Source organism: Ostrea edulis, chromosome 2 (assembly GCF_947568905.1).
Source record: "Ostrea edulis chromosome 2, xbOstEdul1.1, whole genome shotgun sequence".
Taxonomy (NCBI): domain Eukaryota; kingdom Metazoa; phylum Mollusca; class Bivalvia; order Ostreida; family Ostreidae; genus Ostrea; species Ostrea edulis.
Genome location: NC_079165.1, coordinates 91,488,765 through 91,507,240, shown reverse-complemented (window position 1 = coordinate 91,507,240; position 18,476 = coordinate 91,488,765). Strand labels below are relative to the sequence as shown.

Sequence of the window (18,476 nt, the reverse complement as noted above, 5' to 3'; positions counted from 1 at the left end):
GTCTGTGAATATGTTTTATACAGAACCACAATGTAAACTAGTCATTTGTACTAATTGTGCTATCCTGTCTAAATAAAAGAATTTATTATTATTATTATAATGAAAGAAATAATAAATCACTGCTGGAAAGACAAAGTTTTTTTTATCATTGATATTATTTTGTTGGATGGTAGACTGTTTTAAATTTGAGGGACATTAAATGTCACCTTTCAAGCTTGGAAGAAGTTTCTTTAATCATACTTTCTATGAACTTTTTTTGACAATAAAAAAAAAATCACATCTAGTTACAAATAACTGGTAAAATTGTCACTTTTTTCCCTCACAGAGACTAAATTTTGGATTCTATTTGCTTTTTATGTGTACATTAAATGTCACTTTTAGAAAGTTTCCTGCATGATTTATAGATCAAAAATAAAATCAATAAAATTAGCAAAGGTGTGTATTTTTCTTTAAATAAGAATTTACAATTTTTAAAAAAAAATGTATTCGCATGTCCTGTCCTTTGTAATGAAAATGAACATGTTTATTTTGTAGGTAGACACGTCATTGTTTAAGTGAAGACAAGTGAAGTCTGGCTTAAGGCCTACATGGCTTAAAGGCTGATCGTGACTTTTGATAGATTGTCAAGTCGGTACAGAGAACAAACTACACAGAGGTGAGGGGATGGCCATCATTTTATGTTTTGTCAATTGGGTGCCAGATTAGCTTTACAGGTATTGCACCTATAGATCTTCTGAGATAGAAGGTTAACCATCTACATAATATATATCTAAAGGACAGGGTGATTGTTTTCATTAGCTGACATATACTTGGTCAGATATATGTGTTGTATTGGGATATTAAGTGATTGTTTTTGTTCATGTGTTATGTGGTGTATCTTTTCCTGTTGGGCTGTCAGGTGGTGACAACAAAGTAAAGAGCTGACCTTTCACTGGGAAGCTGTACGACAGACACAGGTAATCAGATGTGTTTTTATATTTCAGAATTTCTAATGGATTTGTGCAGGTCTTCCATTTTCTTTCATAAGGAAACTAAATCCTTCAGTAATGAAAAAAAGAAATGGGGAAAAAATAATTTTTTTATCAGATAAATGTTAAAAAGACAGATAAAATTCTGTTAAGAATGTTCGTGCACGTATTATAGTCTCTGGTAAAGGTAGTACCACAACTTTATCTAGAAGGACAATAAGCTTCAATAATATTTGGACCACTTTAGTGTTTATACATGTAAAGATAGTGTGTTTGAGGAGATTGGGATCTTTAATGCAATTCAGTGTTACTCAAGGATCCTTTTGTGGAAATCCTTGGAGAAGTGTTTTCTGTCTTAAGAACGATTGTTACATTGTTACAAGGTATTAACTTATGACAAATTGCTCAAAAGGCAAACATTCCCATTCAAACAATTTTAAATGCCTGTGAATTTGAATTACATATCGTTCGTGAAATTCCTGACTTGGAATAATTTCTGTAACTTCTTTAATTCCCTAACGTTGGTTTCAGGGTCTTGCTTTTCTTTTTTTGTGGGGTTAAAGCAATTACAAGCTGCAGAAAACATAATATCATAAAGTGGCAGATGTTTTAAATCAAGTGCGTTTTGATAGCATCAAAATGTGAGAAAGATTTGCAAAAATGTCAGAGCAAAAATTTATTGCAAGAAATTATGTATATATTAAGTACTTTGATACTTCAATAATTGCAAGAATGATTTTTTTTAATGAAAACCTAAAGCTTAATCAGGATGCTTTTTGATAATAGGATAATTGATGTATTAATGAACTATGGGTATAGTGCTTATTGTACATTAATTCATCCTTATTAACAAATTACTCATAAATCTCTCTGTTCAATTAGTACCTGATGACTGTCAACGCTGTGGCCTATGGGGACCACTAAATGTTGTATTAGTGCTTTAACACATGCAGTGACAGAGGGAATTTAGATTTTCTAATGGTTTATACTTGTTCAATAATGAAAGGAGTAAGTGCACCTCACATGCAGTGTTTATTTGCAGTACATGGTGCTTTAGCACGGAGTTATGATGGGTTACGAGTAGCTGATTATTGTTTCATAAGTTTTATATATTGTCTCCACTGTTGCTTCTGTCAGTTTATATAAAAAAAAATTTACTACAGTAACCTCAGTTTTGATATTATTTTACACCATTTTCTATGTATTTATTGTTCTTTGTTTTAATTTTTATTGTTTTTATTGTAAAACGCTTTAGGGTAATTGTCTTGATTAGATAAAGCGCTATATAAATGTACATTAATAATGATAATAATTTATTAAAAATTTTGAAGGAAAATCATTTATCATCTCACATTGTTGATCACTATGTAGTCACACATTTATCATTAAATGTCTGGTTATTTTAACATTGTTAAGTTTAAAAAAAGTTTATGCAGCTCCATGTGGTTTGTGTGTCTATAGAAAAACTCTAAATATTTATTGATTAATCTTAAAGAGCTAACTTTTATTTGATTTTAAGAAACGATGTTATCTGAATGCTCGTGAGAACTTTCCTAAAATTGCATAATTTCCCCACTTCCTAATTTGCCTTTAAATCAAGCCATCTTTCTAACATAAATAGGCCAGGAAAAAGGAAAGCATTTTCAATTTCACACCATGAGTTCTTAAAATATTAATCATTTTTTTTGGTCAGCTCTGGATTCTAACAAATGAAAATATAATCTTATGGCTCTTCCTCTGATCTTTCAGTCACTTGCCATCAAGCATCACTTACAGAGAAGGAAAGGATAGACTGGTTCCTTGATCAGAAGCATCTGTATTTATCTAAGGTGAGCTACTGATCTGACAATAAGGGAACTATCTATCATGGCCTGATGGTCAATTAATAGATCTGTATCAACAGGAGAGTTTCTCCGTCTGGACAAATAATCAATGTTTGTTGACTTCCACTGCCTGGTGGGGAGGCAGAGTGGACTAGCACTGGGCCACTGACAGTGATAGAATGAGCCTATGGCCGCTGGGCTCCTGTTTACATAGACAGGGAGAAGTTGTTTTGATGATAACTTCATGTATTAATCTGTTATTGGAATCTGACAAAATATTTATACTGCTTTTCTTCTGTAACATATTAGTGTAGGTTTTGTGTGTAATGTTTTCAGATAAGGTTTTATAAAATGTGCTGAAAAGATGAATGGTCAGTGTTTGTCATGTGGTTGCATGGGCGGTACCAGAAATTATTGCTCTCAATTGTACAATGATGGAATGTTTTTGAAAATTTTAGCTTCTGAACATGGTCTGCCATTTAACTTTAACTCCTTTGTATTTATTCTCTATATTTATAGTATATATCATTTAAATCACCAAATTTACAGCCATTAAAGTTTTTTTAATTTAATCTGTCTATCAAATTTGTGAAATTTTACACCAGCCAAAAACAACTCCTCAGTGGGTAATAGTCTGTGTGCATTTGTATTAGCAATGACCTTTGTGGTATTAGTATCAGCACTAAACTTAAGTTTTACATGACAATAAACAGACAATATTTTCTTCCTTGTTCATGATTCTGCAATATTCAACTTGTATATCACCAAGAACAGATAGGAAATTAAAGCTATAATACAAAAAAAAAAAAATGGTTGAAAGGAAATAAGAAATTCATGTAATGAGAGAAAGAGAAGGGGGTCATTGGAGAGAGAGAATAGAAAAATACAATAGATACTGTAGTTCTGTTGGAAATTAACAGCATTTAGAGAACAATGTCAAAGCTGTTGATGAGTTAATCATTGGGAGAAATCTTGTGGAGAAGTGAGTACAGTTCGAAACACCGTCAAAACACCAACAGCTGCTGAAGGCAGGCATCTCAGCTATGAGTCATGCTTCTTTATGACAAAGAAAGAGTTCTGTGATGTTGTGAGCTGCACATTCTTTTGGGGAATAACAACATAGTTTCCCAGTGATTGGTGGGCTTTTACTGCACATGCAGCCAGATGCAGAGCAATTGAATTCATGTCCATTAAAACTTAAACATTTCCAATGGCCACAAAAAATGTGTAGGTCTGTTAACATATGTATATGTACTCTACACTGTATACACATTTATGGTAAATGGAAATGGGATGTTTTCTCAGGTGTTTGATGTGATATTTTCTTCTCATATCGATATGATTTATTTTTCATGCCAAAAAAAAAAAAAAATTGACCTTGGAATTTACAACTCGATTTGCACAATTTACTAAAACTCCCCTGTGATATATCACAAATGTAATCCATTTGCATGTGATTCTTAATTTTGATTACTCCATCTTAAAATGAAGTAACTTAAAGTATTATGGAGACTTTGGAACGTTTACTGTCGACTTAAAGCACCTCTGTGATACAGATGCTACTCCATGTCATTTTTGGCCTCTATTAATTCATATATTAGATACATCAATTGTTATATTTATTATTATATGCATGAACAATGAAATTTCAGTGACAGCTAAATCTGATGTGTAGGTTGGATAATATGAGGCATTATCATGCCATATTGTACAGAAATGAAGTTGATAAATTAGACGGATAAATCACTCAAAAAGTTCTCAGTCATAAATGTAACATTTGAATTGTACTGTGGAGTGTTGAGTTTATATATAGAAGTGGGTAACTTTCACTTTCCTGTATGTATGCATGCTTCCTTGGATTAACTCCGACTGTTGGTACACAGAACCTCGTGACTCATTGCCGTGCCTTTCTGTATTTTTCAGGTTTTGCCAGACACTGTAGGGATACAAGTAAACACTTTTCCTGTGACTCTTTGTTTGAAGCCGTTTTGTTCCCTCTTCTAATCATTTGTGATGTTTTAAAAGTTCTCTGTTGATTTAACATTTGGATTTATTTTACTGTTTCCATCAGATCTGTGATAAAAATATTTTTAGTGAAATTACACAGAGTTTTAATGTCTTAAGTTATTTACAAAAAACTGTGGACAAAGAAGTAAGTTAGCTCGATCAGACCTGCAACAGGAAAACCGTGATTCAACATTTGGAGAGATCGAGACTGCGTAAGCCTGGCTTGCGTCTTGGTGCAGGAAGTTGTTATATTTTTGAAACAGTAATTTAATTGATATGGCTCGAGCTATCTATTAATTTTTAGTCTCAAGTTTATCTGTCTCTATATACATTCATAGAAAAGACCATATGATATTCAGAAGAAAGAGCAATATGTCTTCAAAAGACTGTGATGGACGTGGAAATTTCTGACGTATTGGGATTTATATTAAATGTGAAAAGTGTGAAGTGACTCTTCAACTCAGAAATTTGCTACTGAATCATGGAGAGGATAAATAACTTGGGAGTGATTAATGTCTCGAATTGTGCAACTGAAGTGGAAAGTTTAAGTGTGTGAGAAAGTTAATGCACAGATGTGATGGAAAAAAATTGGTTACTGAACTTTCAGTTGAGATTAATTTGAGTTGAACTTGTGTTTATGTTTCACTTTTGTTTCATTGTGTCTGATCCCCACAGCTGAGAGCGAGGATATAAGTGTATAAAGGAAGTGTTCATTAAATATTACTATCTAAGGATGAAAATTTACATGTAAACATTTTGTAAATGTATGAGAAGTGAAGACTGAAGATATGGCAAATTCAACTGTAGAAGTTCTGGAAACCAACTCAAATTCTATAATGTCTTCAGTAGCAGACTTGTCCTCTGCATTATCAACAAATGACCCAAATTCATCCTCGGTCACCCAGGAAAGTTCACCAGTGACTGTAGATGTCAGTACCACACAACAATCAGTAACAAGTATGTCACTTGGTCCCTCCACCCTGCCCCCTTCCTCGGACATTCAAACAATCAGTCCTTCCAGGACATTGTCTCCATCATTCATGCCAAATTTTCTTTCAGATTCCCAAGTTTCAGAGATTAGCCAGCTACCAACACCATTGTCTGCTTCACAAGAGACAACATCCACTGCTTTACAAGAGACAACATCCACTGCTTTACATGAGACAACATCCACTGCATTACAAGAGACAACATCCACTGCTTTACAAGAGACGACATCCACTGCTTTACAAGAGACAACATCCACTGCTTTACAAGAGACAACATCCACTGCTTCACAAGAGACAACATCCACTGCTTTACAAGAGTCATCAGCTGATCTAGCAGTGACACTTCAATCGTCCTCTGACATATCCCAGCTTAGTGTATCTCCCAGCTCTGACATCGTGTCTGAAGTAACCTCCTCCATATTATCATCCACCCCAGTGAAACACACTGAACGTTTAGATTCAGTTTCTTCATTATATTCTCCTACCCCAGCATCTTCCCAATCCTCGGTGACTATAACATCAGCATTATCGTCGATTCCGTCGTCTGCATTATCATCGTCTGTATCAGAGTCTTCCATCATCTATCCTCCCAGCACACTCGAGCAATCATCAGATTCATTGTCACCTAGATCAACACTGGTATCATCATCCACACAATACTCACCCAGTCTCAGTTTAATGTCGTCTTCCACGCATCTCCAATCCTCCTCTTCAAAATCCTTTATGTCTTCCACTCCGACATTAATCCTGCCATCTTCCACCAAAGCCATAAGCACAGATCCTGTGGAAGTCATACCAACATCATCCATGAAAACATATTCTCCCACCACCATTCTTCCGGTGTTACCAGCTTCTGGTTTAGTTTTACCAGGAGGAGACAGACCAACCACGGAACAAACAAATAATACCGTCACCACCACAGCAGCTCCATGTAAGTGTTCCTTTTACATGTATTCTAATGCTCAATCTATAACACTTTATCTGTTCTGCTGCCCCAAGGCATTTTGTGTGCATGTTTTAGCTTCAAATCTAGCTCCTTAGTCTGAAAAATTGGGACAGCCAACTTATCCTTCCTAATTTTTCAGACTAGGAGCTACAATTCTGCAGCTTGATTTGTCTATCCGACATTCTCGGACTAAAGTTCTGCAGCTTGATTTGTCTATCCGACATTCTCGGACTAAAGTTCTGCAGCTTGATTTGTCTATCCGACATTCTCGGACTAAAGTTCTGCAGCTTGATTTGTCTATCCGACATTCTCGGACTAAAGTTCTGCAGCTTGATTTGTCTATCCGACATTCTCGGACTAAAGTTCTGCAGCTTGATTTGTCTATCCGACATTCTCAGACTAAAGTTCTGCAGCTTGATTTGTCTATCCGACATTCTCGGACTAAAGTTCTGCAGCTTGTTTAGTTCTGCAGCTTGATTTGTCTATCTGACATTCTCAGACTAATTTATACAGCTTGATTTGTCTATCCGACATTCTCAGACTAAATTTATACAGCTTGATTTGTCTATCCGACATTCTCAGACTAAAGTTCTACAGCTTGATTAGTTTGTCCCACATTCTCAGACTAATGTTCTGCAGATTCCTAGAGGAAGACTCTCAAGTCTTATCTATTTACAGATGTCTATTTGTTTACTTTTCATGGTTTATTGCTTTCCAGAACAGAGTACCATTTTAAACCAAAGTATATTGATGTCAAAGGTCATGCCTCCTCTAAAGGAGAATATCAAGAATTGCCATCAAGGCCTTACTTAAAGTATAGGTATTGGATTGGGAGATTTCCTCATTGCCTCTGAAGGTACAAGATATGTCTGAGATATGAAGACTTTGTCCTTGACTAAGAATAGATTGTACCTGAGGGGGGAATTCCTAACCAACACACATAGATAATGAATGATTTAGTTTAGAGGTAATTTAGATTATAAAAATTCCTATTTAAACGTACATGCTAAAACTAATTACAGTCAGTAGCATACCTGAAATTGATTTACACATGCAATTGTACACTAAATAACCTAAATTTGCTACCAGAAAATCTGTGTTAAACAAAAATTGAAGAAAACACAATGTCTTTAGAATAGGGGTATAATGTAATCTGTGAAAAACTTTGATGTGATAGTCTGTAACATTTTAGCTGTGTAAGAGAGGAAGAATATCATGCACATGGTTAAAGTCTGTCTTTCACAGCTGATGATGAGAAGAGTGAAATATTTTGTGTCAAAAATGACAATTGTGAATCGCACGATAGCTTCCTCTTATAGTGGGGATTTAAAGTTTATTCAAACCTTGGCCTCTGGATCCAGGAGGGGTATAGGACAGGGCATGAATACGTGTGTCGGAGGGAACTGGGACGTGAAATACCACCAATGAATTACAATGTCAATAAGAACTACAATAACAGACTAAAAATCAGTTAGCTCAGTAGGAACAGCTCAGTAATAGACAACTTATATACAAAATTAGCCTAATCAACTGCAGACATAGCAAAAAAGGTCTGGAAAACTGAATTCATTGAAATTTTTCAAAGTTCAAGGCTTGTTGCTCTACCATTCAGTTCTCTACACAGGAAATATTTGGGGGGGAGAAATTCTCAAACACAACAAGGATACAATTGTACCACATGACCCAGATCGGGTCACAATAGGTTAATAATATTACACAGGAGTACAAAGAACAAATAATCTTTTCCAAAGCAAGGCAATAGTATGTCAGAATGTGTATTGAAGAATCGCCGTAGATTGAAGAATCGATGTAGATTTAGAAATCGCCGTAGATTGAGGAATCGCTTTAAATTGAAGAGTCTGTGTATTGTTGAGGATAGTGATTGCATGGGTAATTGTGCAAATTCAAAATGTCCTTCTATGAAGGGTTTTGGGAAAATAGTTAAATAAATGTGATACAATTTCCTCCATATGAAATATTATTGACTCAATGTGTTTAAGATGAACTTCATGCATGAAAATGTTGCTTGAAATTATATGTTAGATGTTGTTGTGATTAAGTAAGTCAGATTTAATGATTGATTGATTGTATCATGCTTAACGTCTCACTCGAGAATTTTTCACTCATATGGAGACGTCACCAAGACCGGTGAAGGGCTTCAAATTTAGGCCTATGCTCAGCGCTTACGGCCATTGAGCAGTGAGGGTTCTTTAGCGTGCCACACCTACTGTGACACGGGTCATCCGTTTTTAAAGTCATCTCCGAGGACCCGTGACATTCACATCTGATGCCGAGCGTTTGGCGATGGAACTGTCACTACCTGTTTTAACGACTTAGGTGTGTCGCGGCCGGGATTTTAACCCCGGGCCTTCCGCATGCGGGGCGAACACTCTAACCTCTCGGCCACCGCGGCAGATTTAGTCAATGATGATGCGATTTTATGACATGCACCAGGATGAACAAATTAAGTGAGACAGGGCATAGTCATTCTTGTTTTAATGGGGAAAAAAGGTAAAGTAAGACACAAAATTTGTGAGGAATAAGGAAGGTGTTGACAGAGAAAGAGAAGCTTTACATTTTCTAGCTCATCAAACTACTGAATTTAGACAGCTTGATTTTTTTTATACATCATGTTGTTGACTATCACTAACACAGGAATTAGCAAAAATAACAAGTAGATGACAAAATAGATAACTTAAGGTGCCCCAGGCTTCAAATTGTTGACCTATAAATCTGTTAATTTAATGTCTTTCAGATGTTCAAATGAATCACTCAGAGAGAAGTGTTATTGTGAGGTTAAGTGTAAATATGCTCATTGACATATATATCACATAAAAGTTCTTATTGTCACACTTGGTTTTAATATTTTTAAATTTGGTACTGATGGATACTTATAACCTTGCTTCTAACTTTGACTAGTGGGTTAACTCTTTAGGTCAATCAGTCATCATTAGAGCGCTGGACTGTGCCAGAGGTCCCAGTGTTCTATCCTCACCAGAGACATATACATGTAACTTTGATGCCCAGAGAACTGTAGAAATTAAGAATTAACAAAATAGATCAGTTGAAAAGTAAATGGCAGACAGCTGACTTACAATAAAAAGTAAATACATGTATTTACATTTGTGGATGTCAAGCATTGGATAATCCATTTTCCTGTGTGTGGATTAATCCTGATCAACTCAGCACAACACAAATCATTTGTGCAATTTAAATAGCACTAAAGATCATTTACTAAATTGTGACATATTTGAAAATTATCTAGATCGAGTTACGGTACATGTGATGTCATTTTTGTACAAGAAAAGTGTAGAAAACATTTTAAAATGTATACATGTATAAATAATGACTGTCTATTGGTTTAAGAGGGTAGATGGAATGATCGATCAGGTGAAGTCCATGATAATTCTTACATGAATGCCTTTAGCATTTATACAAATTACCACATGCTCCAATGATATAATCACCCCATCTACCTACATTTTAAAAACATATTCGATGATATTCTCCAAGTACATTCAAAACTGAAACTCACATTAATTAAAAGTAATTAATGCAAGGCAGACAGACAACCCCCAGGAATATATCCCTAACAGAACATCCAGCTTCAACTATTAGGTGATGAAACAATTAAGCTGTTAGTCACCCCATAGACAATGAAAAGGCAATGACCAGGGTAAATAGAGGGTTATGAGGTGTTTGACCTAGATATTTTATTCATTCATTAAATGGATTGAGGGCTTTCTCTATATGGTTATTACCTCAGGGTGTGAAATTTGTGTTGTTGACACTGTATTGTCTGTGCAATAATTTCGTTGTTCTTGGTTTAAGTTTTACCAATAGCAAGTAAATACGGCTCAAGACTGGGAAAATTGACTTGAATCTTGGAACTTCACTTTATCAGTTTTGAACATGATCCATATCAGATATTTTAGTAAAATATTAGATAAGAGAAAGTGGTGAGTAGTTCCCCTGAGATTTGTATCTTGTGTCTGTGTGTGTCTAATCATTTAGCCATAGCAGAGGGCAGATAAGCCTCATAACACTTTCTCATGATATCAGCTGCTGTTCTCCTTAGAAAAATAGTAGCTCAAAAATGCCCAGCAGCATCACCATGTTGACAATGCTATTCATTTCTATATACCTTTAGAAATTATGACTCATATAGATTTATTTAGTAATGATAGATCCATCAGCCTTAACCTCTGGAGTAATTTTCCCTTTCCAAACTGTTCTTGTTACAAGTCTGTAATGCAACAAACAATTTTGTTCACAAGAAGAAAACACTTCTGGTCTGTATATATTTTGTCAGCTACATATTCATCTACAGACTTATAACATTTAAATGGCCCCTGTTTCATGATTTTTTGCCCTTGTATAGGGCCTGAAGCGGTCATACAGTGAAAATGAATGGCTAAAATCTGAATATAATAGCTGTCAAGACCTCCATATTGAATATCACTATGCACTCACTGGTAGAAATGTTTACATGTAGATGCAGAAGAAATCATTTCACATTGTGATTTATTCCACCTTAACCTAGCAACTGAACCCCCAACACCCAACACAGGGGTCTAGAACTCCAGAGTATTGGTAGAGGGACTGAACCCCCAACACAGGGGTCAATAATTCCAGAGTATTGGTAGAGGGACTGAACCCCCAACACAGGGGTCTAGAACTCCAGAGTATTGATAGAGCGACTGAACCCCCAACACAGGGGTCTAGAACTCCAGAGTATTGGTAGAGGAACTGAACCCCCAACACAGGGGTCTAGAACTCCAGAGTATTGGTAGAGGAACTGAACCCCCAACACAGGGGTCTAGAACTCCAAAGTATTGGTAGAGGGACTGAACCCCCAACACAGGGATCTAGAACTCCAAGAGTATTGGTAGAGGGACTGAACCCCCAACACAGGGGTCTAGAACTCCAGAATATTAGTAGAGGAACTGAACCCCAACATAGGGGTTTAGAACTCCAGAGTATTGGTAGAGGAACTGAACCCCCAACACAGGGGTCAAGAACTCCAGAGTATTGGTAGAGGGACTGAACCCCCAACACAGGGGTCTAGAACTCCAGAGTATTGGTAGAGGACCTGCACCCCCAACACAGGGGTCTAGAACTCCAGAGTATTGGTAGAGGAACTGAACCCCCAACACAGGGGTCAAGAACTCCAGAGTATTGGTAGAGGGACTGAACCCCCATCACAGGGGTCTAGAACTCCAGAATATTAGTAGAGAAACTGAACCCCAACACAGGGGTCTAGAACTCCAGAGTATTGGTAGAGGATCTGAACCCCCAACACAGGGGTCTAGAATTCCAGAGTATTGGTAGAGGATCTGAACCCCCAACATAGGGGTCTAGAACTCCAAAGTATTGGTAGAGGAACTGAACCCCCAACACAGGGGTCAAGAACTCCAGAGTATTGGTAGAGGGACTGAACCCCCAACACAGGGGTCTAGAACTCCAAGAGTATTGGTAGAGGAACTGAACCCCCAACACAGGGGTCAAGAACTCTAGAGTATTGGTAGAGGAACTGAACCCCCAACACAGGGTTCAAGAACTCCAGAGTATTGGTAGAGGGACTGAACCCCCAACACAGGGGTCTAGAACTCCAGAATATTAGTAGAGGGACTGGACCCCCAACACAGGGGTCTAGAACTCTAGAGTATTGGTAGAGGAACTGAACCCCCAACACAGGGGTCAAGAACTCCAGAGTATTGGTAGAGGGACCTGAACCCCCAACACAGGGGTTTAGAACTCCACAATATTGGTAGAGGACTGCTTTGAGTGCACTCAGTTTATCGACTGGTTGTTAAGGAGTAGATACAAAATTTGCATACATTCACTTCTGGGGAGGGGGGAGGTTGATCACAACCCTTATAATAACAATTTTTATTTTTCTAGTACTACACACAGAAACGTATACTGGAGTTGATGAAAATTTGTTTGAAGTTTTAGAGTAAAATATATATATATGTAACAGAGTCAAGTGCCCTGTAGCTTGATTGGTAAAGCACTGGACTGTCGTGTCAGAAGTCCCGGATTCAGTGTTCAGCAGAGGCATATACTTTATTATGTTTGACACACAATTTTGGATACTCTCTCTCTCTCTCTCTCTCTCTCTCTCTCTCTCTCTCTCTCTCTCTCTCTCTCTCTCTCTCGCACGCTCTCTCACACGCTCTCTCTCTCTCTCACACGCTCTCTCTCTCTCTCGCACGCTCTCTCACACGCTCTGAAAGACACACAATGTTGTAGTATTAGATACATGGTTGTCTTCTATTAGCTACATGTATAGCTAGTGAGTTTAAAACTGTTAAGTTTGAATGTTAGACTACTGGACTCTCAAGCCAGAGGTCCCAGGCTTGATCCCCAGCAGAGACAACACAGTCTCTGTTACATTGAGACCCAGGCACTCTCCGGCAGGTGAGAGTGATTGCCCCCAGAACTTCACCCTATGGGTGCTGACACTTGGGGAAAGTTGAGACTTCTCTTTTCTTTGAAGAGGGACAATGTGGTGGCGTTAGATCTGGTTAGTGGGTAACCCATAACCTTGATTTGTAGAACACTGGACTGTCACGCCAGAGGTCCTGGGTTCCATCCTCAGCAGAGGTGTGTACTTGACTCTGTTACAGTATGAATGTATTTACAGTACTTTTGGGAGTAATCTGAATAACCATAATAGATTTTGAGTGGTTGACTCAAAAACAATTTCTTCTCCAGAGCTTCTGCTTGCCAAGTCTTCTTTTCAATTAACTTATAAAGTTCCAGGTTCCTGAGAGCCTCTAAGTTGTAGGGTTCTTTGAAGTTGTGAAATCTCATGAGCTTTCTGTTACAAAACGAATGCTCTACCATTGAGCTACCACGACAGGTTGATTTTAGCATTAGAAAAACTATGAAGTGTTGTTACATGATACTCAGATGACTGTTAAGAACCATGGACCTTTTAAGTTGCTAGAATGATGGGACTCCAAGATAATCAGAACAGCTCGTTTCTGACTTAGCAATCACTAAATAACAAGAAAACTAAATGAAAAGTGACAAAACTTGGCAAAAGCAAAACATGGTTTCATATTAAAGCAAGTCACTGAACTTGAGATATTCTTTGGAAGAAGAAAAAACAATTTTTGGCCTTGAGGTCATCCTTTCTAGTGAATTTCCTGTATCATAAAGTTGAAATCACTTCATCAAAGCCTATACACTATTAGGATATTGGCTTAATCAATTGACTGACTTAGAAGTCTGTGCTACACATTAAAGTAAGAAGGAACTGGCTCAGATATCCACTTCAAGAGAAGTATTTTGTTCTCGACATATCCTCTCTTGCACTGTAAATGCATGACATTACCAGCAATTGTCAAATTCTCATATGTAGTACAAAATAGACATACTATCCTGTTTACAGTCGATTGATCTAGGTTATAACTATGTTTGTAATTGCCTGCACTTGAAGCTATTTCCAATTTATCACCATTAGTTCTAATAGCTAGGATTTTAACAGAAGTTGTTGTGTTGGTTCATAAGCAACTTTATACAATGAGCCAAACAGAGGCTGCTGCAGTTTATGCACATGAACTGGATATGAAATAACAGTCATGAGAGCGGCACGTTAATGAGTGTGATGATGAGGAGAGCTGCTGGATGGAGAAATGCCTCTCGGGGATTTTTGTGTGCGTTTGTTGATGGTGTCTACTTTTTATGTGTTTTCAGTGCTGGGGACTGGACTTGAACTTATCATTGCATTGTCCATCATTGGAGCTGGGCTCTTCATCTTCTTCATCATCGTCGTCTGCATCTGCTGTAGGAAGAAAAAACCCAGAAAGGTAATCTTCGGGCCAGGTGATAATTTACCACACAGGTAATTCAGACCACATGGTCAGGTGAAATTGACATATGTCCTGTGAATTCTCGAGGATGGGGAAATACAGTTATGATAACTATTGGATGTGTCCTGGAAAATGTACTGAAAAATTAGCTGAACATCAGTACACTGTATAGGTTATTTTTAGTCAAGTGTTGGGATTGATTTGATAAAAGTTAACTTTGCACTTAATGTAATGCGCAATTTACTTAACAAGCATTCAAGATAATTTTTGAAAATCAGGACATGTGGTGAAGAGACATATAACGTGTTTCATAAAACAATCAGTGCTCATCACTATTCTGTCTTTGCAATGTTTTAGAAAGTATCATTGTAAGTTTGCACTTTAAGTTTTGTATTTACCAGTTAAGTATTACCCAAGGCTACTTTATTTGAACACAGTTAAAATGTTATTGTGATGTCATAAGGCAATTACAGTCTTATGATTAGCTCTAGAATTCAAAGTTTGCAAATGAGCAAAATTGTGATAAAATGTATAACTATAAGCATCAACGCATCGTATATATAGGGTTTCTATGTACCTCTTCCAACTTGCGTCACATGTTTGTAAATGACATACATGCCCTAGGGAAGCTCGTTAGATGTTAAAAACAATAAACAGTATATGTCTGTAGATTATTTTTTTTCCCTGTGTTCTCTTCAGCAGGAGAAATACGAGCCCAATGCTGCTACAGAGGATTTGTGGGTTTCAAGGTCAGAGGTACCCCTGAACCATGTGGACTCTCTCCCCCAGGTCAAGACTTACAATGAAGTGGATGGGGGCAGCATTAAGTTACGGAATGGAATCACACATTTTAATACGGCAACAGGTAGGAGGAAGTCGGTATTTCTCTGTTTCCTCACCCAAAGCACAAGATGTCAGCATGTCATACACTAAGTCAAGATAGTACACTGAAGACATTGTGTATTGTGTCCTTGTCAAGATAGTGCACATATATATACTGTAAATCACTTGTATGTTGTGAGACCAGACATTGTTTTCCCCAATGCTCACTTTCTTCAAAACTATGACTCTTTTTTCTGTTTTACGTGAAGATTTTTGCGTGGAGATAACATTTTTGCGTAAAAATAAAGTTCTCATTTACAGAAAGTGATTTATGGTATATTATTTATTTCTTGTAAATTTCTCATTATATGTTTCTTATCAAATTACGATGTAGTGATTGAAAAAGTATGTACTATAACTGTATTCGATATTGTTCTGACTAGATTATCCTTAATGGTCCATGCATGGCTTTAAAAGTGGAATCTTCGGAGCTCTAATGGCTTGACATTTGATTTGACAATTTTGTAAAAGTCATCCAGCATCTGAGGGCTTGTACCTCACAAGTTATCAGAAAATATTGTCATTTCATTAATTATGAATGTTACGATGAGTTTCTAAACTTGTTTGGGGATTCTGTTGCAGTCAGGAGAAGCTACAGCCCGGCCTTCCGACACACTGTCCGATTTTTTGACGAGGGTATTTTTACACATTCAGTATTTCCTGTTCCAGTTCTTGCGCTTATTGATTTATTTCTTTGACATCTTTGTATTTTCGTTTAAAACTGATTAAGTAAATGAGATGGGTTTTCAATGATATCAAAATTTGATATAAATTTTAGTGTTTGCAGATGATGCAATGAATGCATGTATTTTAGTGAGATTACATTTCTCTGTGGTATAAAATTTTGATATGTTCCATGCCATCAGTCTGCCGTCAGTAGAGAAATCTGGGACGGTCAATAAATTGTCAGTATTATTATTACAAAATGTCATAGGGTCCCATATATACACAAGAGATGGTCATTTAGGTAAGCAGTTGAAACTCCTTGTTTTCTTCTTGTTTTTCTATTAACTTCTGCATGTAAAAACAGACTTAATTACAGACAGGTTAATGTTTTTGTACTAATTATAAATTATCATTTACGGCTTGTTGTTGGTTGCCAAACAAAATAAGCAGAGAAGTAGGTTAACCTTCTGGCAGTAGTTTTGTGCCCAGATGTTAAGATAAATGAAAATTTTAAGTCATATACATGTATGCAGCATTTTCTGATGGAAACCTATTACCACCTTAATGTAATTATGGTTACATACATATGTGTATATTCACATTTTGGTTGCATCTTGTGCACTGACATCATCTTCCCATTGAAAACTTTATTTTCGAACAATAATTACTAATTATCTGTGTTTATTTCTGCAGCCATGAAGGTAAAAAGTGAAATGTATAGCCCCTAGAGCTTTTTCATACTGAGAGAGTCGAAAGTGTTTGATGTTGAACTTCATGTAACCCACTCACACTAATTCTTTCTCATTTGTGATTCAAATTGCTTTGCTTTAAACATTTTATCAAGCTGAGAATTTAGTGAAAGTTAGGACTTTTCTCAGTTTGCTAAAAGTTCCTCTCTCTACCCACTGTGTAAACACTAAAACTAAAAATAACATCATTAATATTGAACAGTACAAACACAGTTTAAAAATCAAGTCAATGATGACTTACAATACATAAAGTCTAAAAATCATGTCAGTGATGGCTTACAGTACAGTCTAAAAATCATGTCAGTGATGGCTTACAGTACAGTCTAAGAATCATGTCAGTGATGGCTTACAGTACAGTCTAAAAATCATGTCAGTGATGGCTAACAGTACAGTCTAAAAATCATGTCAGTGATGGCTTACAGTACAGTCTAAAAATCATGTCAGTGATGGCTAACAGTACAGTCTAAAAATCATGTCAGTGATGGCTAACAGTGCAGTCTAAAACTCATGTCAGTGATGGCTTACAGTACAGTCTAAAAATCATGTCAGTGATGACTTACAGTACAGTCTAAAAATCAAGTTAGTGATGACTTACAATACAAATACAATCTAAAAATCAAGTCAGTGATAACTTATGTTACAAACACAACTGAAAGTCAAGTCAATGAAGACTTACAGTACAATCTCAAAATCAAGTCAATGATGGCTTACAGTACAAACATACTTTTAAAAATCAAGTCAGTGATGACTTAAAGTACAGTCTTACAAACACAACTGAAAGTCAAGTCAATGAAGACTTACAGTACAATCTCAAAATCAAGTCAATGATGGCTTACAGTACAAACATACTTTTAAAAATCAAGTCAGTGATGACTTAAAGTACAGTCTTAAAAGTACAGTCTAAAAGATCATGTCAGTGTACTCAAGCCAAGTGCATAGTTGGTCATATCATGCATACATTTATTTTATACAGACATTTATTTGATACAGACATTTATTTGATACATACATTTATTTTATGCACACATTTATTTTATACAGACATTTATTTTATACATACATTTAATTTATGCATACATTTATTTTATACAGACATTTATTTTATACACACATGTATGGATTTGGAAATATTGGTGGTTTTATCTTTAATTTTAATGTTCTAAACTTCTTTTTATGAGGCCTGATTATTGATAAAGTAATCATTGGTAAAAATCAAGAGTTTTAGGCTTTTATTATAATAGGATCAAGAAATTTTCAGCTTTCATTTGAATACAGAATGTATTTATTATTTAGGGACAGTATTTACCTGACTGATGTGTTAATTGTAGGGTTGATATGTGTCACCATTGTCCACCACAGGGTTCATATTTTATTGTTTTAGTGGAGGAAAAATATGTTGCGATGTATAACTTCGAGGGAAAGGATGAAGAGTGTCTGACCTTGAAGGAGGGAGATGTTGTCGTGGTAACCAACAAAAATGATAGTGGCTGGTGGACAGGAAGTCTGGATGGGAAAACAGGAGTGTTCCCAGGAAGTTATGTAAAAGAGGTCCCTCCAGAGGTGGATTTTCAAAAGAGTAAGACAAGTTTTATTGGTACGAGACTGAGTTTTATTGGTACGAGA

At 36.4% G+C, this 18,476-nt stretch overlaps 1 protein-coding gene across 23 annotated transcripts in view; it reads left to right on the top strand.

Moving 5' to 3' along the window:
- The first annotated feature begins 531 nt into the window (after positions 1–531).
- Positions 532–18,476, top strand: part of LOC125678472 (mucin-2-like) — a 39,283-nt gene continuing 21,338 nt past the window's right edge. For 2 of the 23 annotated variants that reach the window (XM_056155447.1, XM_056155446.1), the window contains exons 1-9: positions 532–655; positions 899–956; positions 2,718–2,797; positions 4,715–6,718; positions 14,441–14,553; positions 15,259–15,421; positions 16,021–16,074; positions 16,373–16,405; positions 18,235–18,429. In XM_056155447.1, the coding sequence (XP_056011422.1) occupies positions 5,587–6,718; positions 14,441–14,553; positions 15,259–15,421; positions 16,021–16,074; positions 16,373–16,405; positions 18,235–18,429 (1,690 nt within the window). In that variant the 5' untranslated portion in view covers positions 532–655; positions 899–956; positions 2,718–2,797; positions 4,715–5,586. Of the gene's footprint in view, positions 656–838; positions 957–2,717; positions 2,798–4,080; positions 6,719–14,440; positions 14,554–15,255; positions 15,422–16,020; positions 16,075–16,372; positions 16,406–18,234; positions 18,430–18,476 lie in introns of those variants that run through there. The other 21 variants (XM_048916941.2, XM_056155444.1, XM_056155449.1 and 18 more) reach the window with 15 other exon arrangements.